Source organism: Megalops cyprinoides, chromosome 21 (genome assembly GCF_013368585.1).
Source record: "Megalops cyprinoides isolate fMegCyp1 chromosome 21, fMegCyp1.pri, whole genome shotgun sequence".
NCBI classification, from domain to species: Eukaryota; Metazoa; Chordata; class Actinopteri; order Elopiformes; family Megalopidae; genus Megalops; species Megalops cyprinoides.
In genome coordinates, this window is record NC_050603.1 from 26,668,707 (window position 1) to 26,694,538 (window position 25,832).

General features: G+C 39.8%; 1 protein-coding gene across 4 annotated transcripts in view; it reads right to left on the bottom strand.

The window, feature by feature from the left end:
- Positions 1–25,832, bottom strand: part of atp9b (ATPase phospholipid transporting 9B) — a 105,525-nt gene that overhangs the window by 53,770 nt on the left and 25,923 nt on the right. For all 4 annotated transcript variants that reach the window (XM_036516354.1, XM_036516353.1, XM_036516355.1 and 1 more), the window contains 8 exons: positions 23,979–24,030; positions 22,987–23,081; positions 22,205–22,285; positions 19,625–19,700; positions 19,222–19,298; positions 12,526–12,686; positions 5,254–5,396; positions 2,513–2,625 (listed from right to left, as the gene is read on the bottom strand). In XM_036516354.1, coding sequence (XP_036372247.1) covers positions 2,513–2,625; positions 5,254–5,396; positions 12,526–12,686; positions 19,222–19,298; positions 19,625–19,700; positions 22,205–22,285; positions 22,987–23,081; positions 23,979–24,030 — 798 coding nt within the window. The remainder of the gene's footprint in view (positions 1–2,512; positions 2,626–5,253; positions 5,397–12,525; positions 12,687–19,221; positions 19,299–19,624; positions 19,701–22,204; positions 22,286–22,986; positions 23,082–23,978; positions 24,031–25,832) is intronic.

The window sequence follows — 25,832 nt, forward strand, 5'->3', positions numbered from 1 at the left end:
AAAGAGCTTGTTGGTTTGGAGGTGTCACCCAAAGATGCAAACAAGCTCTGCACCTCCCTCACCATCTTCCTTACCATCTGTGGGGACAACAAGCACTTGCCTCCTCCTTCTGGAAAGTCTGCAACCATTCCACATGTTTTAAAGTTTCTGATTATTGCCCGAACAGGACTAAGTGGTATGTTTAACTCAGTGGTATAATCTAGTGTGCAGTAGTGGGTATACTGTGATGATTCCCCCCACCCCCTCCCTCCACACACACGCACACCCCAGCGCAACACTCAACAACCCCATAACCACCACCATAATCACCAATGCATACTGTACATGCATTCACACACAATCGAGGCCATTCCAAATGACTGGGTATAGCTTAGGGTATAGTTTTTTTGAGCTCACATAGGCTTACAGAACGGACAGCTAGAGGACCGTGAGGAGAAATTCACTGTATTTGCCAAAAAGTGTATTGGATTAGAATCACGGAGTGCACCTTTAAAGTCCGCATTTAACCGCCTGACCACTAACATTCACAGCTCAAAGGCTTGTGCATTGAATGCCCCCTAACAATAAAAAAATCATAGCTATGTCAAACACAGTGGGTAACAATCATACTTAGTAGCTACTTTAACGTAACTACACCTTGAAATTAAGTATCCTACTTTTGCATTTACCAGCATATGGTGTATTCCTGAGTAGTTATACTTTCACTAAAAAAAAGTTCCCAACTTCATCCACCCGTGTCAATATCACGTGCAAGACTGATATTAACCAGGCATGCCAAAGCTTTTCATCTCTGAGCACCGTCATCTGATTATTTATCTATCTACGTTTTCTTATGGTGATGTTTAGTAGCCTGAAAGAGGAAGGTTGGGTGAACACGGGGGAAGAGGAGGGAGATACTGCTACTGTGCTAACTTAGCTACTTGTTGGCTAGCTAGCCAATTTAGTTAGCTAGACAGATAGATTTCTTGGTTAAAACTATTAAAACCATTGCTCACTAGCTAACTTCAGGCACACACTAGACACGGCAGCAAATATAATTAAATACACATATTGCACATCCCCTGCTGTTAGAGTAATATGTATTAGTTAATCAGATGTTAATCTGTATGAAATTTTCACTTAGCAGTTGTAACGTTATCAGGCCCCTTTTCTGCAATGTCAGTTGCCAGTCTGCCAGGGTCAGAAACTTCAACTTCTGGCTTTTGATGATGTGTTTTTATAAATTCCAAGAGTGTTACTTGTTTTCGGTTCATTTCGTTTTGTTTTATTTCATTTAACTTTATTTCAATATCCAAATTTTATTTTAAAATCCTGAAATCACACAGCTGCAGCGGTCACATGTGTACGCACTCTAGCTTCTCAAAGGTGCTCGGGGGGCTGTCTGAATGGGTGATATAGAAGGTTTTTTTTTCTTTCATGTGTGGCGATGTTTGCACAGATTGCTGTCTCCCAATCCAGTGTTTGCGAAAACAATTAGCTCATGTGAAAATTCTGTCACAAAGCTATGCGTATCACATAGACTACACCACTGGTTTAACTGTTTATGTATTTTAGGTAGCCATTACCAGACCTGTGAAGGTCAATTCTCTCTTTTGAACTGACTGTTCTTTGTTTTTTTCCCATGGTGATGGACGACAAAGGGATTTTGTATGTGTTTGACCTCATTTTAATATACTAGTAAAACAGGAATGACACAATATAGCTCCTGTAGAATGAGATAAACTTAATTAGCTAAAATTGTATTGCCAATTTAACCTTAAAAAAAAAGAGATTACATTACATTACGTTGTTTAGCAGATGCTCTTACCCACAGCAATTTCCAAATAGGTGTATCACAATGCTAAGAGTAGTTATTGAGAGGTACTACAAGAGGTCAGTAACATACTAAGTTAATTGCTAAACTAGTGTAGAATGTTTTTTTAATTGAAAGCAGGGATAGATAGGATAGACAGAGAGGAAGGTAGATTAGAGATAAAGCAGCTTTCTCTTGAAGGCATCCAGGGAATCTGTTGTATGAATCTCAGCAGGAAGCTGAGAAGAGATTACTTAATAAAAAAAACAATGAAACATGAGAATAAATGTATTGAAATAAAAGCACAAGTTAATAAAAAGTGAAAGTTTTAACAGTTTTAAGTTTGAATTATCTGTGTTGTTTATTATATATATCCTGTTTCCTATTTTAATAAGGGTGCCAATAATTATTTACCTGACTGTGTGTATACTATTATATATCAAATATCTTATCCCACATTTCATTATTAGTCCCAACCAAAGGGATCTGCAATAATCTACAACAGTTTCTCGTATTTGTCTGTATTGTGGAAAAAAAACAGGGACTGCCTCATTTCATTCTATCATGAAGCTGCACTGAGGACATTCTAATACCATGCAACATCTATGCGGAATCAAAACAACTGAATACTTCCCCCTTACAAATTATAGTCAAGAAATATACCATGTGTGACATCTTTCTCTCATCAGGGTCATATATAAGCTGATAGAAAAGTGTTACCTGTGCATACAACTGTACAATATGACTCTGAATCTCATCCATTGTGTCTGTCCCATATGACACAGTTCCCAGATGGAGCCGTTTGAATATCATCTCATTCTGTGTCAGAGTGCCTGCAATTCACAAAACACCAAGTCCTCTGGGTGTGGCCAAATACTCAGAAATGCACTTAACAAGACATCACTAACAGTATTGTGACTTGCATTAAATAACACAAAAATACAATTTAACTGTGCAGCTTTGATGGCTTCCATATATACTATACTATATGAACACATGTACCATACCATATCCTGGTGCTGACTGGAATTAAATTGTTTCACATTTAAATACAGAACTGGACTTGACAAAAAGCACAGAGTATGCATATATACACACACAGTATATATCAAATGCCAAATAATGAGAGACATGTCCGATGTGTCCTGCTGTCAGTCTCTCACTATGTGGCACCTACTTTCATAATGTCACTAAGATTATGATCCCTTAAGAAGGGTGATGAAGTCCTTTCAAACTTGTTATCTGAGTTTCTCAAACTGTGTTTTATTTTTACTCATTTAAGATCTAATCCAGCAGGACAAGACAAGACTGACTTCAGTTTAAAAAAATCAGCCAGAACAATGGGGAAAGCAAATATTTCACAAATGTTTATGATTAGTCTAAAGTTCTCAGGCTGTATACAAAACAGGCTAGGGGTCCAGGGTGAGAGTTAAGTCACATTTTAAAAATATGGTCAACTGTGGGCAGGACCAGAACAATGAATTGAGTCACCACATATCTGCCTGCATTTACGAAAATCTGAAAAGCAGTGCTAGGGTAAATTTCAGCCCATCTGCCTTACTTAGATGTGCATGGTCAAGAATTCTAAACTGAATTAGCCAATGTCTGCACAAGGTGATGATAAGAGCACCTGACCCAAAATCCCTCCCAATGTTCATCAGCAAGTGACATGCTTAAAATGGACGGATAGCTATTCACATAAGCACAAGAGACTGTTCAAGTAAAGGTCCTCATATGTCTGACTGCACACTTGTACCAATTCTGGAAAAATAGTTCTGAAACAGACTGTGTGATTAGAAACAATCAGAGTAAACACACAAGGCCCTTGAAACCCAATGTGGTTTCTAAAGTAGGACCTAGTTTTCAACATGTATTGAAGTTGCACTGTATTTCCATGTGAAAGAGAGAAATTGCAAACAACAGAAGCCAGCGAAGTCTGACAGAGTGGATTCAACCTTCATCAACGTTGGTCGAAGTATCCTCATGATATTACCCTGCATTGAAGATATTGTGAAATTTGGAAGTGCCATGACTCACATTTGTTTTGGTCTTTGGGGAAAAAAGCTCTGCAAATGCTGTGACCTCCAACTCAACTTATTATTATTATTATTAGTGAGACCAGCACTTCTACTGCCTAAGCCAATTAGAAGTCCCTAAACATACAGAGATGGTTTGAAAAACATATAAAACAGAGAAAACAATCATTCTAATGAGATTACTATGACTTGCTGAAGAGAGGGGTAAACTAATCCATTTTGCTAAATCCACAATGTTGAAATTTGCTTTAAAAGGGAAAGAGCGCAAGTTATCAAGAAACCTACACATCTGAAGCCAACAATGCTCTCCTGAAGGAAGATGCAGTTGGAGGTAGAGACTGGACGCTGAAACTGATACGGAAATTTTTATTTTTCTGCAAATTGAGCTTGTAGCCTGGTGAAATGATGTACATATTCTCCAAAACACTGATTCTCAATCCTGCTCCTGAGGGCCCACTGTCTTGCATATCTTCTATCTATCCTTGCTCTACCTACCTGACTGAACTCATCAGTGGCACTTATGATTAGCTGATTTAATCAAGAGCATGTTAATCACACTAATCAGGTGTGTTTGGAGCAAGGATATGAGAAATTGTGCATTGAAACAAGTAGTAGAGAAAGCAAATCACTACTCGTATTACAACAGAAAATAGCTTAGCTGGTGTGCTGGTTACCAGCTGCACATGGGAAATTAGTATGTGAATCACTAATGTAGATTGTTAATGCTAGACTCCACGAAAGATGGCAGACATGGCCTTTCACATTATTCAGGAACTCTGAAGATTCAAATATTATTTCTGTGCAACCAGTCTTCTAGATCATCCTAAGCTTGGCACGAGCGTCAGATATGGCCGAACACAGGTTCTCAAGGGTGGTGAGTGCCACGAACATGCAAAAGTGATTCCTCAATCTGAGGGGAACCAACTGCACCTGCTGCCAAGAAAGAGTGGGAACCCACATCAGCAGATCAATTGGCTTTGTTCTGCAGGGGGAAAGGGTGCGTTAGTCGGCTGAGTATATTTGGAGGATTGCATTCATCCCACCTCAGCACTCCTGTATGAGTGCAGGGGTTATGGTGTACTGAGCCTAATGCATAATTGGCAACTATGGTTGCTTAAAAGAGAGAAAGCATTACAAAAGAGATTTTACAAATACTGACTTGCAGGGAATCTATTTTCAGAATACAAAACACTAAAATTTTGGTTAAATACTTCAAATATAATGAAATGAATCAGAGAAACTAATGAACCTCTATGACATTCCCTACTGGAATAAGGTTAATCTTTGGAACTGTGAGAACTGTATCTCCTACAATGAATCCCTTCTAGCCTAAATAATTTGTACTGAAGACATGCATACGACCAAGAAGAAAACATGCATATGTGTGTTAATATCTGTAAGCAGGTGCATGGTGGCTCTTCATACCTGTTTTGTCTGTCAGCAGATACACCAGACGCCCCAGTTCTTCTGGGATGGTACTTGTTCGCACAACTGTGCCCGGAATATTTTCATCTCTTGTGATCATCCATCCATAGGCTGATTTCCCCATGTCCAGATTGACACGCAGGCTGCACACACATCAGCACAGAGGTTAGTGCATACGCACTATGTCATAAGAGATGGAACTTACTTTGCTGGCCTGCATGACACAAATGCACATGCCAAAACAAGCAAAAAACCAAACAGGAAAGTGTTTCAATGACAAGGAAGGTGGTGATAAGGAGTAGGACTAGTACAGACTTCAAGTGAATACAGGTTACTGTTTACATTAGATGTATGGACAATGATCAGAGTTTTGCACTATTAGGTTCATTGGGGACAGTGCAAAATAGCAAAAAATGGCAACAGCACCAAAGTTGCTACTGTTTTATCTTTTTATCTTGTGCTAAGTGGGTGTGACTAGGGTGTGACCATTCCTTTTGAATCTGGAATGGTGTAAACACTTGAAACAGTGGTGTTTATTCGATCCTAAAATACTGCTGCTGCACGCAATTATGAGAACAGACTTCCACAGACTGACCCGACTAGAGTACCAATGTGATATATTTCGATTCAATATATTGTAATTATTTATTTTTTGCAATGTGTTTTAAATTTTGTTAGCAGTTTTTTTTTTTTATATTTCCACAAAAGTCAACACTGGAAGACTGAGCCCTCAAAAATACCATCACAGTAAGGCTGTGACATAGCCTAACTATGCAATATAGCACAAACAAGCAAAGCTGTTCAATGCCTGTTTATTAAACAAGTTATAATGTAAGTCACTGATACTACATAGAGGAGCAGAAGACATTATCTTGTTGGACATGATGTATCAAATATGTTGGCAGTGATCAGTGGTGTACTGGCCATCGGGCATACCGGGCCAAATCCCGGTTGGGCCGCCACATTGGTGGGCCAGTGGACCGTCAAAAAATTCATTAAGTTTTTACCGGCCCTGTCTGTTTCTTTACTGGCACTCTCTGTGTGCCTTTCATTCGGGGTGTACATGAGCGCGTGCTGGGTGCGTGTTCTGGGACTGGGCTCACTGGCCAATCACAACTAAGTATGTGCATTAACATTCTAGACCAGAGGTGCCCAAATTCTTTCCTATGAAGGGCCAAAAATTAATCTGGATGGAGGGCCATGGGCCAAAGATAAATGTTGATGTTATGTGAAATTACATTACATTAATATGTATTAGATTTTATAGAAAATTAACATTCTAAATCTAAAATAAAATTACAAAATAATAAAAACACTACTCTTTAATCTGCTTAACGGTAATTTTATTAATTTGCAGAGATGACTGTCAAAAACTTAAAACATCCATATGCTTCTTTTTGGGAGCATAAACATATTTAGAAGGAAAGACACCTTTCTGACAGAAATTGCATGCAACTCAAGGTGCTTTAGAAAATTGAGCTGAAAACAGCTATATTGTCCACCTTTGTAGTCAAGAGTGGAAATTTGAGTTCAGCTGAAAATTTGACAAAATATAAAATTAAACATCATAGTGACAACACTGAATAACAAATTAATATTGGATATTAAGTTTACATTGAGCAACGTTTAAGTTACACATCATCACAAAATGCCCCCATATGGTAGCTAATGAGCCATATTATCAAAACGTATTAACGAAAATTAGTTTCTCATTCACAGGGTCACTCGGAACGATTTGGTAATTTCGTTTTAAACTAATAACACCAACAACAGATTTTTGGTCGGAAATACAACAGAATCCGCTAACCCGGGCTGCCAGGTTTGGCATAATTATTTTGCCTAATTGGCAGTGGCGGTTTGCTCCTTAGGGTGGTCGGGCGACGTGCCACCAAAGGGGGAAAGAGAGGGAATTTTCTATCACATTCTACCACAGTGCTACGCTAGCTGTGACTGTTGTAGATAGTAGGGGTGGAGCCAAATCTGAATACGGTATTCGGCGAAGCACAACCTGAAACACTACCTTTAAATTTATTATTACTTTCAACCTGTTCCCCTTTATCCTGCTTGATTAACAATAAAACAAATAATTAACAGAATAATTGACACCAATCGCGTAAATAGAGTCCTACAGGACTTAAGCATCATGGAAGTCCAAGCCACTGCTTCACATGTGTGCTGATCACTCTTTCCAGTTTTTCTACTTTGTTGATGGGGATTTCATACACTGTTAAAGGCCACATGAGCCTTGGGAGTATGAGATTGTTTAATTAAGTTTATTCTCAGTAATTTAAATTGATCTAACTAAATTTAGCTCCGTTTTGTAATTTGAATTTCGTAACACAAGAAAGCTATAATGTAGAACATTTAAGAGAAAGCTTTGGGATTAGTTGCCACTGAATTATTCAAATTGCCATCCTTGTTAATTAAACAATCTCACGTTGTAGCTTTTGCAAGCACACAAACTACAGACAATCTGCGCTGTTTCACGAGCATAATCATTTACTCTATTTACGCGATTGGTGTCAATTATTGTGTTAATTATTTGTTTTATTGTTAATCAAGGAGGATAAAGGGAAAAGGGAAAGTAATGATGGATTTAAAGGTAGTGTTTCAGCCCCCCATCTCACCAGCCGCCACTGACTTTAAATATAATTCAACTGAAAAACAAACAACAACTGTGCTCACAGATATGAGGAACACCACCTATTTGACATGTTTTTTGCCACGGTCACAGGTAGTGTGAGGAACAACAGAAGAGCAATACACACCTCGCCGAATGTGGATGTCACGCAGTGATTATCCACAATCAGCATTTTGGCCAGTTCTAGAACTGATGACTGCTTAGACTGCTTCTTTGTTTTAAAGCAGGACCTGAATGACAAGAGTTGTGCCGAAAATGTTGGTGCAATGTCCCTGCTACAGTGGTCAGACAGACGTTTAGCCTTTTCAAAGAGCTCATCATCCCCTAGGAGTTAAAGGGTCATGGGGTGTAAGGCCTCAAACAGATGAGAGGTTGTCCGCATACTTGTAAATCTTTGGGAGAACTGGCAGATTATGATATCAAGATTGGCATTGAAAATGTTCACTCTGAAATACGTTTCTGCATCGGATAAATGGACTGGTTTGAGCCCCCCATTTGTTCGCGAGCATCTGCACTGTAGTCTTGGCCTGATCAAAAGCACCCAGGTAGCCAGACAAGATCTGTATAGTATTCTCCAGCAATTCTGCTGCCTTATGTAAATCTGTGTCTGTATTTTGGAGTATTTTAGAAACTGCATTCTCGTTTTTTAATACCTTAGTCTGGAGAACCACTAGAAAAATGAAACTAAATTTCTCCATTGACTTCCTCAACCCATCAGCTTCATCGTGTTCATCCTTTTTGTCACTTGTCAGCACTATTTTTGTCAGTGCTTTCATTACATCCAGATACCTGTACCGTATGGCACTGAGGGATTCATGTCTGGAAGACCAGTGAGTAGGCATAATCGCTTCAGAGTCACATCTGGGTGAGCAGAGCGGTCTGTCCTAATCATGTCACTGAGCCTTTTAATGCTGTGCCCAAAGAATGTATAGACGTGCTCTATGGTGTAATAAAAGCGTTCCATCTCTGGAATGTTTTTTACAGCATCGTTTAGCACCAAATTCCAGTTGTGCGCTGCACAGTGAACATAGGTCGCAAGCGGCTCCTTCTTCCTAATCCTGGCCTGCACTCCCGAATAAAACCCACTCATGTTGACCGCTCCGTCATAGCCCTGTCCACGACATTTCGACATGTCATTGCAACTTCTGGTAATGCTGTCAAGAACTTTATTTGCCAATTTGCTTGCAGATATATCTGCCGTCTCCAAAAAACCCAAAAAAGACTCAATTACCTTTATATCGATGGCTTTGTCCATTGAATCTCTTACTATTGTCACATATCTGTACACTTGGCTAAGTTGGTCACGCTTGGCCAGATCTTGTGTAGTGTCCATTATAACAGAAAAAAACGGCGCTTCATTTATATCAGCTGTGATGACCTGTTGAACAGGCTGCGACAAAATGTAAATTAGCTCGTTCTGGATGGCAGGGCTGAGGTATTTAACTGAGCCCTCGGGTCGTCTAATCAAATCTTGCAGCACAGGATCATAGCGTGCCAGCAGCTCAATTATAGCAAGGAAATTCCCACTATTTGGCTGTCCCAATACCTCCCTATGCCCCCTGAAAGCAATGTTACAAGAGGCCAGAGTTAAAGTAACATGTGCTCCGGCACTCTTCTCCAAAAGACTGCTGCGTTACGTACATCCCTCTCCAACTGCGCATCGATGGTGCCATGGAGTTTCCATTGCTCAAACACAACACAGGCTCCGACATGTGCCTGAGAGGACTCGTGGCGTTCAATTTTTTGGGATAAATGCCGCCAATCCCTAACTCCATTCACCCAGGCATCGTTATAATGGGGCGAACCGCGGTCCCCAAACAGCCAGCATGGCTCACAGTATGTACAATCCAATTTTGGTGAGTAGCCAGCTACGAGGCAATTTGATACCGGCCTTTGTGATCATGTGATAAAACACTTCAGAGAAACAACGATTGTGCTGATTTTTAGGGAAAGGACCTTTAGGTTTACAAGAGCTAGTAGTGAGAATATATCTTTTTACAGAAGCGTCCAAGACATTTTCATCAAAATGCCCCCTGTCTGTGGGGTAAGACTGTCCTCCTGCTCCTGTCCTGTCCTGCTCCTGTTCTGTATCACTGGCTGTCTCTGTCACCTCAATCTGGTCCTGACCACTGTCTTCTTTGGTCTGGCCACCTGCACTGACTCCATCTGAACTGCCGGCTTCTGACTCTATCTCTGACTGATACGGCCTGCAACCAACCAAGATTTTTTTAAGTATTGTAAATAATTAATGATCTACTGCCATAGTAGGCCACCCTATGATTAGTATCTTTGATCTGATGTTAGACATGCTAGTGTAACATTTATCTATAGTGCTAGCCTAGCCTTAGCCATTTCTGACTTGGGCTACTCACCCTGCAGCTAACTTCCCCAACTTGTCTAAGCCTACTAGAGGATTGATGAATTTTATGATGTATTGAAGGTCATGTTTAACATGTTTAACCTTATCTTAAGCGTGACGTTATTTCTAGTCCTGAGATTAGCCTAAACATAACAAACCATGTAACATAACAGTCGCGCTACATAGCATAAACATATGTTACTATGCGAAAGGGTTAAAAGTTCAGTAAATGCATGATGTTTCCAAAGTCAGTGAGTAATCGTGTTAAATAATAGTGATCTCAGTATTGGCCAAATAATTGTGATTATTATTTTTGCCATAATCGAACAGCCCTACTCATCAGTCATGCTGCCATTTTTGACCCAAAAAACGCGATACATATCGAACCGTGGGCCCACTGTACCGCTACATCCCTACTGCACTCCCTATAGTTACGCCAGTGTACAGAGCATAATATCTTTGTCTACAGTAGCCATTTTTGAAAGAAAAAAATCCCTGTCTTGCGCATGGTATTGTGTCATTCCCCGTGTCAGTTCTCGCGTGTGTTTTCATGACATGACGTAGTTTGGACACCAGACAGATTCGTCGGAGATTCCTCCTGGTGAAAAATCTTGTAATGTGTGACCCCCTGTCGTTGATCAGTCATGTAGTGTGCAAACCACAACAACTTCAAGATTCCCGATTACAAGACAGCAAGTTGTGCAGTGTGAACAGTACAGCGATCTGATGACTTTGAAAGTCATGTAGTGTGAACCTGTCCTTAGCCATCATCGCAACAATTTCCCCCCCTGAGAAATTTGGCAGGAGTGGCCACTGCTAATTGGTAGTGATTTCACACTGACTTGTGTGACTGAAATGACAATAGTTTGGTTTCCTCACTGAGATCGTGTCAACTTAACAAAATAAAACATGCATTTTGGCCATCAATTTTAACACTCGTTCCTGCACAGAAATAGCCATGGTTTGTTTCCACGGTTAGCAGTTTATTGTAAGTAAGTGTTTGTTTGTAAGTGAGTGTTTTGGTGCTTTTTCCAAAGTGAACCTTGTCGGGAATTGGTTTTGATAGTGTGTAACACGATTTCAGCTTTTCATGTGAAATCAGACTGGCAACCCTGTCGAAAAGGCCGACTGTAGATTATCACAGACACGATTCTTCAGTGCATTTTATTTCCAATACAACCAGCATTCGCTATGCCCCCGCTCATTGGTGGAACATCAGTTTTAAGGGTCGCATCATCTTACCTGGAAGAACGTGGCGGCGGGAGCACACAGCTTATGGTGGTGCAAAACAAAGGGAGTGCGGGCCACATGCCCCAAATTGGGCAGCCCTGTTCTAGACTAATGCTAAAGTAGCGCGCAGCAGTGAGATGGCCAACGAAAGCCATGTACAAGAAAATGTCAAAAAGTAAAGGAGGGGCTGAAAAAATTACAGAAAAAGGGAAGCAGGCATTAGAGGCACAGGCTTCCAAATGTAAAAGCATCCTCAAGTGGCCAGCAATGTTATTCTCGAGGAGCATACTGAAACGGTAAGATGAACGTTAACCCTTTCGCGTGTATGGTCACACCGGCTGGATTAGCCGTTTAACGCGTATGCTAACACCGGTGCGATTAGAACACAAGATTGTGAAAATTCTAGCTAATTTTAGCTTTGAGCAAACAGCGATTTAACATTAAAAATGTAGTGAAAACTTGAAGAAGTTTAATAACGGTAATGAAAACATAAAGAACCGCATAACGTAACACGTGCGCTACATAGCATAACATGACACAAAATGTGATAAACATTTGCATATTTTTTGTGTAGGTTAGTGTTGCAATAAACACATATGTAATTACATTAACCCCACCTCCCCCAAACTGTAACTGACTGTCGTATATACTGTACATATGTAATCAACCCTCACCGACCCGACCTGAGCAGTAAATATCCAACTGCATAAATGAGTAACATTAAAAAAAACATCGGCTAAATGCAAATAATGTGATGCAAAACTCCAGACATGCTTTGAGATGGGTCTTTTTAGCTTCTTTCTTGCCGTCCTCCAATACAGGTCCAGTTTTATGCAGAGCTAATTTATGCACAGGGGTTGAAAACTGAAGTAGTATTTTTATTTTTCTTCTAAATATTTTCTAATATAAAACCAATGTCACTTTAAAATAATTTTGAGTGGATAAAATATCACACAGAACAAAATTTCAATGACAAGCGAACTTGTGTACATTTTCTGTGTACTTTTTCATGTAAGGAAATTCTGCTGTAAGGTGCCAATACCTGATGGGAATGATATAAGAGAAGAGGACGATGAAGCGGAAGAGGTTTCGGAACCAGGGGCCAACGAAGCCTTGTAGTGCCACCATGACAACAGAGAGCACCACCTGGGCCAAAAACAGGGCTTTGGTCAGCCGGTTCAGTTCCATGTCCAGTAGACCCACCTGAGGGTAGAACATACAGGTGTGGGGTAGAAGACAGAACATGTTAGGAGTGAATGCTGGAAAAGGATAAGGGGTAAGAGGTAAAACAGGAGACTGCCTTATGCCAAAAATAAAACTGCAACCATTCATCATCCTCTGGGCAGTAGCACTATTGAGAAGAAAAACTTTTGCCATTTTTGCTGACTAGGCTGACAACAGATGACAAAAAACTGCAACATATGTGCTTCCTGACCATGCTGCATTTTTGTGTTATAATCATTGTCAAATCATTAAATCATTACCATTAAACCAAATAACTGCTGAAAATGTAAAAAATTCAACTGCTTCTATTTAATCAAGTTCAAATGCTGAGCATTACTTGGGTACTGCTGACCCAAAGTCCTCTGCATACAAAATCTTATCTTATTTGTACTGGCCATGTGCATTCACACATTGTTTCAACCTACACAGGTAAAAAGATTACACACACCAAATTTCATGAAAGCAGTGGTTTCTCTAATGCATTGTGAAATAGCAGAAAATCAAATATGGCAGTACCAGCTATGATGACCAACATGAAAACAGTTTCAAACTACTATGTGAAGTGTTTGATTTTTACTGAGTTTTTGAAAATGGCAAAAAATGTCTGTCAAAAATTAAAAAACACCACCATATGATGTGACCAGTCAAGATAAAAGTAATACTACTACTAATAACAGCAGGATGGCATACAATGGTGCTGCACCCTTTAACAGCAGGGTGCCTGGAAATATGTTAGCATAAGTAACATTGTTATTTTTAGTTTGTTCATTGCATGTTTATTATTTTTAATGCTTTAAATTTTTCCGGTTATGGTTTATAAAACCATAAAAACAGCACTCCATGGCTGTATGTGGGACTTGCACCTGAGGCGCTACCAAAAAACCTTCAACCTGCAGCTGTGAAAATGAAAAATGGACCACACACAAAACTTAAACTATGTACTGTATGGCCCTGCTTACACCTGGTATTAAAATGATAAGTCTCTGCCTCTGCACACAATAAAGCCAGAAATAGCACAATTTAATGGTTGGATTGGGAGATAAATAAATGGACCTATGTAATTAGTTATAATAATAAAATACATTCCGTTATGATTCACATATTGTGAGGGAGAAGATAAATCCAATCACAACACACACAATGTGGACACATTTGGGATGCATTTTAATACCAGTATAAATCAGAATCAGACTTTATTGGCCAAGGATGCTTCTACACATACAAGGAATCTGGCTCTGGTTCCAGTCTGTCTCATAGTGCTTACATACAACATCAAGAGTGACAACAACAAATACCAAACAACAGTAGTGTTACAACAAAAAACAACAGTAGTGCAGGACACATGCATGGAATAAGTGTGGCATGTATGAGGTATATATGAACAACTACTGTACAATGAACAAAAAAAGTTAAAGTACACATGAGTGCAGGCTATGGATACGTTTGTTTTGGTGGGTAGTGATCTGGAGCACCAGCTGGAGGAAAGGAGTTTGAACATGGTGGCCAGCAGGCAAGGGGTCGGCAATGACTTTCCCCAGACCATTTCCTGGCTCTGGTAGTAAAAAGATCTTGGAGTGTGGGCAAGTTAACTGCTATGATCTTTTCTGCAGTCCTGATGGTGCACTGTAGCCTGTTGACGCTTTGTTTGGTGGCAGAGCCAAACCAGACCATTACAGAGGTGATGAGTACTGACCCGATGACTGCAGTGTAGAAATGAACCAGCAATTCCTGTGGCAGGTTGAACTTTGGGCAGCAGTGTAGTACAGTGGTAAGGAGCAGGGCTTGTAACCTAAAGGTTGCTGGTTCGATTCCCTGCTGGGGTATTGCAGCTGTACCCTTGGGCAAGGTACTTAACCGACAATTGCCTCAGTAAATATCCAGATGTATCAATGGATAACATGTAAAAATAGTACCCTATTTAAGTTGTTCTGGATAAGAGTGTCTGACAATAAAAGACAATAATGTAATGTAACTTCTTCAGCTGGTGCAGGAAGTAAATTCTCTGCTGGGCCTTTTTTGCAATGGTTGTCTTTGGAGATTGTACTTGCCAGGAACCTGCAAGTCTGCACAGCTGTGAGACCGTACTGCCTAATATGATGAGGGGGATCTGGGGTGCGGGATTCCTCCTGAAGAACACCATCATCTCCTCTGTCTTGTATGTGTTCAGGTCTAAGTTGTTGTACCTGCACCAGAGGGCCAGCTGTTGAATCTCCCATCTGTATGCAGACTCAACACTGTCTCGGATGAGACCCATGACTGTTACGTCATCTGCAACTTCAAGAGTTTGACCGAGGGATCCCTGGAGGTGCAGTCATTAGTGTAAAGGGAGAAAGCCCTGTAGCCAAATTGCATGGGGTCCAGCAGGCGGTCTGTGGTCTTTCAGGTGGGCCAGCACCAAAATCTCAAAGGACCTCATGATTACAGAGGTGAATGCAACAAGCCTGTAGTCGTTAAGTCCGATGATACAGGAGTTTTTTGGGACTGGTATAATTTAAAGCAGGAGGAACTTCACACAGCTCCAGTGACCTGTTGAAGATCTTGGTGAAGACAGGAGCCAGTAGGTCAGAACAGATTTTCAGACAGGAGGGTGAGACTCCCTCTGGGCCTAGTGCTTTGCTGATCTTCTGTCGTTGAAAGAGTCTGCGAACATCTTCTTCACAGATCCTGGATGTAGGCTGAGGGGCAGGTGGGGTGGGACCGTGGAGAGGCGGGTGGGGGGTGTTGTAAGTGCAGGGTGAGAATTGGTACAGGTGGGGGTGGGGGACCACTGTCATTAGTGGTGTGAATTGGTGCGGGTGAGGCTGAAAACCTGTTTCAGATTTTTTGAGTAGACTCTTTTGACTGCCCCGATTTTCTTTATCATTGTGTTCCTTGCCTACATGGTCCTGTCCCCACTCCTGTAGGCCTCCTTCTTGGACCGACTGCATTTAGTGGTGAACCAGGGTTTGTTGTTATTGTATCTGATATGAGAACTTGTGGGGATGCAGATGTCCTCACAGAAACTGATGCATGGTGTCAGTGTCAGTAAGCTCAAGCAGATCAGTAGCTGCTACTTCAAAGACAATCCAACTGCACCCCAGTGCAGTTAAAGCAGACCTGTAGTGTTTTTGGTCTTGCTGGTCCATTTCTTCACCATGTTCACCACAGGTTTAGCATATTTTAGTTTCTGCCTGTAGGTCAAGATAAGATGAACCAAGCAGTGATCAGAGTCCCAGAGCTGTGCGTGAGACAGAGCGATAGGCATCCTTTAATATGGTGTATCAGTGGTCTAGTGTGTTTCTGTAACTATTGGGACACAATGTGTTGTCTGTATCTAGGCAGATCATGACTGAGGTTTGCTCTGTTAAAATCTCTCAAAACAAAAAGAACAGAATCTGGGTGTTTTTGCTCCACACTGATTATCTGGTCAGCCAAGCGCCATTGTGCCTCACGTGTGCTTGGCATTTAAAGTAAACATCGACCAGTATTATGGAGGAAAACTCCAACGGTGCAGTTTAAGCAGAAGTGTTGGGATGAGAATTCAATCAGTACTAATCAGATGCAGATAATATAAGGTGTAAATTCACCCTATATTACCCTTAACAAGGGCATGTGTGAATAAATAACATTAACATTGCAGTATCATTCATTAATCAGTATCTTCATACTTCGAGACATGAACGAATTCAGCACTTGTTAGTGTGCTACTGTTCATGTGTCCCTTATTATTATTAGCGGGGTTGCCTGAAGACCACATGTTTTTTTTTAAACAGCTGTATCTCCATTTTAGCATAAGGGTGCAACATAACAAAATGTGAAAAAAAGTGAAGGGGTCTGAATACTTTCTGAATGCACTGTACATCAAAATGGAGAACAGCTTGTGCAGATTCTCACAATGTCTTAGGTTCAGTGCTGTGATGATGGTTTAAAAAAAAAGCTACAATTTTACCCCAATTCATATTGGCAAGAGAACAGCTGGAGGATTTCACTTCCACATTTGAAAATATGTTTTCTTAACTGCCGTATCTCTGCGAATTCTGGCTCTACACACATAAATTATACATCAATCTGAGAACCTGTGCAGATTCTCACAATATCTCGGTTCAGTGCTGTGATGAATGGTTTTTGAATTATGAGCCAAAATAGTCACTGAAGGGCAAGCACACCACTGTTCTTGTGTGGCTCATTCTTTGTGTGATTGCCCAAAGGGATCTGCTGAGTGAGGGACTCAGCAGATTGGATGGAGTGTGGAAGTTCATGCCACAATGTGACGGGACCACCAGATTCCATTCAGTAGTAGAGCGTAGTGTTCGGGAGGGAATACAGGATTTTAGAAGTTCAGGTAGGTTCAGGTGCAGTTTTGTTGGTTGTTCTGAAAGCAAGCATCAAGGCCTACAGACAGTATTCACTGGTCAAACTGTCATTCCAAATAAATCTTTAATTTTCGATTTCTCCTTCAGACTCTTTCAAGTAGTATACAGGATAATACAAGATAATACAGTAATACAGGAAGCATCCAAAAGTGGGCAGACACCTGGCAGATGACATTCAATTTAACTATATGTAAAGTCTTGCATGTTAAGAACCTTAGACAAGACTACTTCATGGGGGAAAAATAATGTGCTCAATTTGAAAAAGACTTGGGAGTAATAGTTGACCCAAGCTTAACAGGATCTAGGCAGTGTGCTGTAGCAGTAAAAAAAAAAGGCCAACAGGATGTTGGGATATATAGCCAAAAGTATTGATTATAAATCTAAAGAGGTTATATTGAAATTATACAATGCTTTATACAATTATACAATTATACAAGTGTCAGACCTCACTTGAAATATTGTGTGCAGTTCTGGGCACCACACTATAAAAAAGATATTGAGGCTCTTGAAAAAGTTCAAAGAAGGGCAGCTAAATTAGTTCCTGGCATGACATATAAAAGCTATGAGGAAAGACTCAAGTTACTTAACCTATTTAGATTTAGCAAGAGGAGACTTAGGGGTGATCTAATAGAGGTTTTTAAATTTATAAAAGGACTCAATAAGGTTAACTATAATAGATTTTTAGGGTAAGTTCAGTCTGTAGAACAAGGGGAAATAAATGGAAACTAGTGTGGACACTAGTCTACTAGTCTGCACTGACATAAGGAAGTATTATTTTACACAAAGAGTTATCAATACATGGAACAGATTGCCAGGGCATGTAGTTGACACTGAGACCATTGCTGTGTTCAAGTCCAGACTTGATGCAGTTTTGGATTCTCTTTAATTGAAATGGCGAGCTTAGTTGGGCTGAATGGCCTGTTCTTGTTATAATATGTTCTTATGTTCTAGGTTTCTTTCCAGAGGCCATGATCTCTATAGAAAGTATTTGTATTGCACTACATACACTAGATATGCTAAACGCATCTGCATTAAAAGCACCTTTCACCTTTAAAGAATAATGAACTATCACTGTGTGCTACACCCCAAAACCAATGGTCACACCCCTGTCACAGATATTCAGTGAAAACCAAAGTGGAAAAATTCCAATTTCAGCCTACATGGGTTCCCACATTGAGTCAGGTTATGTTCAAGGTTTCTTCCTTTTAGACAGGGAGCTGCCCCTTGCCACCATTGCTAAGGCTTGCTCTTGGGGGTTCAGACCCAAAATCCCTGAAAAGCTGCTCTGTGACAAATTCTACATTCTAAAAAGAGCTATGCAGATACAATTGAATGGAACTCAACTGAATATTGCATTCTACATCTTGAGCTAATTAACTGCACTGTGATTTAGTCTATATAGGACCTACAAATTACAATCCATGAAGTTCCCTTTGAGGAGCAGGAACTCAAATTAAAAAGGGGTAAGAACCAGCATTTCCGCTAGAAAGAAATGGTGCCAGTCAGCGTGACCGGCAAGATTTCAATTTCCCAGACATTTTGGAGAAATGCCAGTCAAATATTATGTTTATAATGAGCTTAAAACAACTGATTGGCAAGCTTTAAAGAATGACATCATCGAGGCACATATTTAGGCTACAACATGTTTATTGAAAAGTAGGCTATTTCAAATAAAATAAATTCTGTAACATAAAATTCTTTAGCGCAATTCAGTAACGCAAAAATAAACAGGGCCTAAATAACGTTAGGCTACGATACAAGCCTACATGGTAACAAGAAAATTCCACATTGTCATTTCACATTTTACGTTGTCTCGCAGCAGCGAAGCATGCTGCTGCAGACTTGAAATCAAAGGTGTCAAGTGTCTCTCCACAACTTGCGATGCAGCCTATAACGGTCTCAAATAAAATTAATGTTGATTAAAAATAGAAGGGTAGTATAGAAATTTTGTTTCAGTCTTTTAGGACATTTTATTTAATTCAAACTGTGTTTGGAGGGAATTATTTTTTATCGGACATTGTGACCGGAGAGATTTAAATTTGTCGGACTTTACCCGGTCAAAGTCCGGTAATTACCGGACAACGGAAACGCTGGTAAGAGCATAAACATTTTATATGATAAGGATGAGTGAATGTTTTCTTATTAAAGCAGAAAGCCCTTACCTTGTTCTTCGCATGGGATGTGTTTAACACACTCCTGGTTTCTTTGCCAGTGTAGATGACAACCCCTATCACTGTGCCTGTCCAACAATGCAAAAGAGAAAAATAAGGGAAATATTCTATCAGAACTCCATCTGAAATACTGCAACTGTACAGCATATGACATTAACATACTCTCAGAAGTGACACATGGCTACTACTAGCACACGAAAGTCAGAAAGCGTTTCTGAAATCACTTTCACTGAATATTTTACTAATATTTGAATTTCAAAAATTCAAAAATGTTTTTACTCACTGAACCAGTAATCTTAAAGGAAATGGTAAAAATGTGAAAAATTTTGAAATTTGTATATATATATATTTTTTTTAAAGGAAGGAGCAGCACAGCATGCCCATGAGTTTTCACCTGAAGCGACAACAGTGCTGGCCCACAGAGTGTTCTCACTGCTTAAACTCTCATGGATGGAGGGGTCACTGTCTTCCTGTAGGAACAACACAACACACCTGCTTAAGAACAAAATGTCCTTTAAATACCAAAGACTTTAGGAATGGATTGGAATATCCGTATCTGGAATAAAAAATGCTCAGTACATCCAGTTAATATACAGATCTGAGCCAATCAACAGGCATCACACAAAAACAGTTAAAATCTGGGATGCTTCTGCTTCATTATTTTACCTGATAGGCTGCAATATGAGACAGAGTTTGTCACTTTATCATACATGTATGTATGCATGTATGTATATATATAATTATGTGTGTGCATGCATAAGATAATCAGATGTTTTATAATTTATATGTCAAAGTTAGTTGTTTTATAGTATATATATATGGAACTGTTAATTTTTCTCAGCAGAGTTACCATGCTACTCTTGTCAACCAGACAGGGGTCAAGAGATATGTAAATCCCTTTGTAAACCACATATTCAACACTCACAGTGTCACTGACTTATTGCAAGTACAACCACACCAAGCAGCTTTTCTGGATAATAACATCTCATTTCAAGACTACATGGAGTATTTTGTATGAGAACAAACTGGTCCTGTTTAAGTATTCTATAGTCCACATTCATGGAGGTTTTTCCAATATTGTGTGCCCTTTGTCAACCACACTCCATGTTCCACAATAAATCAGAGCTGATTCTTCAAGTAATTGTCCATCAAAATTGTCTTGAGCTCTGTCAGCACAACAGTGTTTGCTTATACATTCATCTCCATGTCCACAAACCCGGGATAAAAATTGATGCAATTTGAATGGTACTCTGCAGCAGAATACCAAGGGTCTCACATAGTTTAACATGATTTAGAGGTAGTGTTATTGGTAAAGAGGAATACTCGTCTCTGATTTCATCCGTTAGATGTTCCGTGTAGTGCATTTTCGACAGCGAAATTACTTGCCCATATACTACTTGCAAGTGCCACTATGTGGGCATCTCAAGTTAAGTGCACTCAAATTGGCAACAAGCCTGCAGGAAGGTCATTATATGCCTTTAACATATGTATCACACTGCTAGACACAAATGGAGATACATTTTTTAAACTGACCATAATCTAGTAGTCATTTGTTGATGTCATCTCCAACCAAGGAGTAATTCATAGTGTTAATGTATACTGTGTCAGAGGCCTTCAAATGTCTAGAAAAATGTCCCAAAAATGTTTTGAGGACTGCAGAGTTTAATTTTTGGTAGCCTGCATGACCACCACTTATTTACTCTCACCGACAACCTCTGTACTCGAGGAAGAATGCTATGACAAATGCAATCCTCGGATACACTGCCACACAGGCAATGGCTGTTCTTTGCACTATGGTGCAATACAATGGAATGGGTACTCAATGGAGGACAGACTGCCCACTCCTCTTATGACATAAATACCTATATTTATTTAATTATATGAAATGTGTTTTTGTGGTGAGAACAAACACCCTTTAAAAAGAAGTCTATTAATGGTACAGCACAGCTCTCCCAGACATCCCTGCAGTGACCTACATAAGATATTAAACATATGAAACTGGCATTCATGGCACACCTGCACAGAAGCCTCTTCTAAGGGCATATCACAAAATGAGTGGATTTGAATTCAGTGAACTGCATCTGAATTACAATGTATCTGTCTTTTTGGATATACACATCAGTGCTTTGTTTGGAGTCAGAAGGGTGAAAGGAAAATTACAGCAAATATCAAGAGACTGTGATGACAGGAAGTGTCTGGTCAGTGTTATCTTTGCCCAAAATAATATGTTCACAACACTGACTACAGTGGCTTCAATATATTTGGTATGATGTGAATCTCAGCACGGATCTTCCATTACGGCAGTCAGAATTTGTAACAATATGATAATACAATGCTATAAAGATGAAAATTATAGAAGATATAGTTTTCTCAGTTATTTCATGCTTTGTTCCTTTTTTCAACATTAAAGCATTAATGCACAGAGGGCATTAAATTTGGAATCACTAATCATAAATTAAGCTCAATTCACTGATTAACAACCTCTGCATACTCACACAGGAAGGAGAAGTGTGATTGCTGCAATCCTTTGATACACTACAAACCCCACAGTGTGCCAGGAGAGAAAATGTTGGAAGATAGACACCTCTGTGCGGTCATCTGAACAGCTAAGGCACCTACCATGTTGCATGGTACTGAAGAGGGACGTGTGATGAGAGGACCCTGGCCAGTGATTGTTTTAAAGGGTTAATAATTAGGTGGATATTCCTGAATTGCCAACAAAGTTTAGAGGAAGATGACAAGAAAATATGCCATGTCAATGGCAACATACTTCAGGGTCCATAAAACAAAAAGAAAGATGTTATGCCTCACCAGGAATCGATTATCTCAGAAATGTAAGGAGAAAAGGTTTCAATGTGTCATTGTTCAAGAGACTCAAATGTAAGACAGATTCCTAAAAAGGCAAACTCATTCATGAATTTTTGTCAAGTTTATTTATATTAAAGATCAAAGAGGCGTTTCGAATACCCCTTACCCTTGTGAAGTTGCCTTCAAAACTGTGGATATCTAGCTGTGGCTTCTGAGCATAGACATAGGCATTGATGGAGAAGAGGTCCTGTGGGCATAAAGGCAGAGGTTAAAGAAGTGTACAACAGTAATTTTTGCATTTTTTGCCAAACAGATGCTCTTATCCAGAACGACATAGTTCACAATTATCACACTTAATCCAACTTAATACAACTGGGTATTTTTTTAAAGAAATTCAAGTAAATTAAACTGCTCAATGGTGCGAAATTAGTGGCCCACCGGGGAAATGAAATGTCCATCTTTCTGAGCCCTGCTCATGAAATGCTATGCCACAATACGGTGTATCTCACCATGCATCTACCCGAGGTGTGTTAACTGCTTACATCTAACTCTGTTTCTAATGTAATGTAATGTTTTTGTCAAAGTAAACTCTTTTCTATAATCTGTACTTAAGTATAAGTTTGACTATAAGTATCAGTTTCTTGTTCTAAGCCCCACTGGACAGGTTATTGAAATCCTAATACCATCACATTTTAGCCCCCACCAAAAATTTAAGATCAACAAAAATGGACATTCCAGCAAGACAACAATCAACCAAATTATATTATATAAAATTATACACCAAATTATATAAAATTATACACCATTCATCCAAATTAAATAAATATAATATAAAAAATCAGCCACTGACCCTTTAACAAGGACAATCCAATTGCCTGACTGATGCATCCTCTATTACAAATACCTCTTGATATACAGGTTACAGCCCAGCAGTAACTGTCCACATACCCCCACTGCAGACAGCCTCTGTGTACAGGCTACTGCAACCTTCAGTTTCCAGTCTGTCTCACCATCCAATTGATCTGTGCGGATGAAACAAGCTCCTGGAGAAGAGAAGAGCATACTTTTATATATAAACACTTAAGCCAAGGACATACTTAAAACTGAATGCAAAATGACTGAAAGGTGCTGTACAACAAATGTCTTTACTTTCACATAAATATAACTAGATATATAAATGGATAACATTATAAAAAACCTGTAACTGATGTAAGTCGCTCTGGATAAGAGCATCTGCTAAATGCCAATAATCAAATGTAATGATTTTTTAAAACTGTACTGTGAAAATCCACTGTGCTGTGCAACATGCAGTGTGAAAAATAGTTGCTGGCTGCATGCAAGTTTATTAAAGGACTGGATGATTGAGGGACAAGCCAAATATACAATTTCAATACCAAAACAGAGTTGCGTAAAGGGGAAAGCGGTTAAAAAGAAAAAGTTAAAAAGCTTCCTTTCATGGTCATGTAGGGCTACTATGCACAGAACCTTTCAGTGCTGATCTAGGATCAGATTCCCAGCCCCAAATCCAAGCCAAAATTCTCTTATTTGGGGTTCAGACATTTTGTTTTGCCGTGGTACTGAATATTGTGAAGTTGAACTAGTATCAATGCATATTTTTTAAAGGATTAGCCACTCAATGACAATATTTATCAAACTGAAACTCAACACAATGTCATTGTAAAGATATCCCTACTTTGTGGTTATTACCACAAAGTAACATTTTATAATTACACAAAAAATCTCCACATTAGGGCATGAATAGACACCAAAAGGAGTGGGGGAAAATGCTTGCTTTATACCTTAATTTCATCTGTCATTCGTAGTATGACTGAAATGCAAGTAAAGATGTAAAAATGCAGAAATTAACCACCTAAAAGGCATTTTAAAAACCCCACATGGACACTTTTGATATGAGAACTGCATCCTTGGATGCTACTCACCATTTTTCTCTGAGGTCCTCAGGAAAACCATGTCAGCAGGAATCCTCTGGTTCTACAACACAATTTCATTTTCAAAAACATGGATGCAGTGCACACACACCATATGTAATGATGTTAACTGTTACCAACAAAGACAGACTAAATACTATGAACACATCTCAAAATTAATACTGCGTGAAGCTTTTTTTTAAGCATACTGTCTCCAAGATGCCAGAGGGACTCAATGCCGCTCAAGCTCCTCTGTAGGAGATGAATGTTTGGGGCAGATTAGGCAGTGTTGCTCGAAATGAGGGTGTGTCTCATTATTTTCAAAGATAGGCTTATTCTGAGTTGACACTTAAATCTGTTTTCTCTCCACAACCCTTCCGCACAGGCAAAGGTTGAATAAGTCATGTGCCACAGTGGCCGTTGTGTGTCACATCAACATTGTTGGTAACTAAACCGACGAAGTGCAATGAATGTAAACCTAGAAAACTAAGTGTCCATTTGACATACACTATATGGACAAAAGTATTTGGCCACACCTGTTAATTATTGAATTCAGGTGTTTCAGTCAGACCTGTTGCCTCAGGTGTATAAAATCAAGCACCTAGCCATGCAGTCTCCATTTGGAAACATTTGTGATCCAAAATGGGTCGTTCTGAAGAGCTCAATGACTTCAAGCGTGGTACTGTGATAGGATGCCACCTTTGTGAAATTTTATCCCTGCTGGATATTCCACGGTCAACTGTAAGTGATATTATTAGAAAGTGGAAGCATTTAGGAACAACAGCAACTCAGCCACGAAGCGGAAGACCACGTAAAATCACAGAGTGGGGTCAAAGACTGCTAAGGCGCATGGTGCGTAAAAGTCGCCAACACTCTGCTGATTCCTTAGCTGAAGAGTTCCGAACTTCCACTGGCATTAACATAAGCACAAAAACTGTGCGGCGGGATCTTCATAGAATGGGTTTCCATGGCTGAGCAGCTGCATGCAAGCCTCACATCAACAAGTCCAATCCCAAACCCAAGCGTCGGATGGAGTGGTGTAAAGCACACCGACACTGGACTGTGGAGCAGTGGAAACGTGTTCTGTGGAGTGATGAATCACGTTTTTCTGTTTGGCAGTCAGATGGGCGAGTCTGGGTTTGGCGGATGCCGGGAGAACGTTACCTGCCTGACTGCATTGTGCCAACTGTGAAGTTTGGTGGAGGAGGGATAATGGTATGGGGCTGTTTTTCAGGGTCTGGGCTAGGCCCCTTATCTCCAGTGAAGGGCAATCTTAATGCTTCAGCATACCAAAACATTTTGGACAATGCTATGCTTCCAACTTTGTGACAACAGTTTGGGGAAGGCCCTTTTCTATTCCAACATGACTGTGCCCCAGTGCACACAGCAAGGACTATAAAGACATGGTTTGATGAGTTCCATGTGGAAGAACTTGACTGGCCCACAGAGCCCTGACTTCAACCCCATCGAGCACCTTTGGGATGAACTGGAACAGAGATTGTGAGCCAGGCCTTCTCGTCCAACATCAGTGCCTGACCTCATAAATGCTCTACAGAATGAATGGGCAAAATCTTGTGGAAAGCCTTCCAAGAAGAGTGGAAGCTGTTACAGCTGCAAAAGGGGGACCATTCCATATTAAAGTATAATGTATTTGAATACAATTTCATTACAGTCCCTGTTGGTGTAATGGTCAGGCGTCCAAATTCTTTTGTCCATATAGTGTATGGAAGCAGACTGCAGGATACATTCATTCATGACATGGTGTTCTGTGAGAACAAATCACCATGTGCTCTATAGGTATTAAATATCCCTGGGGTTAGTGAATCTGTGGTAAAATCTCATGTTTTCTCTGTAATCAATTGCTAG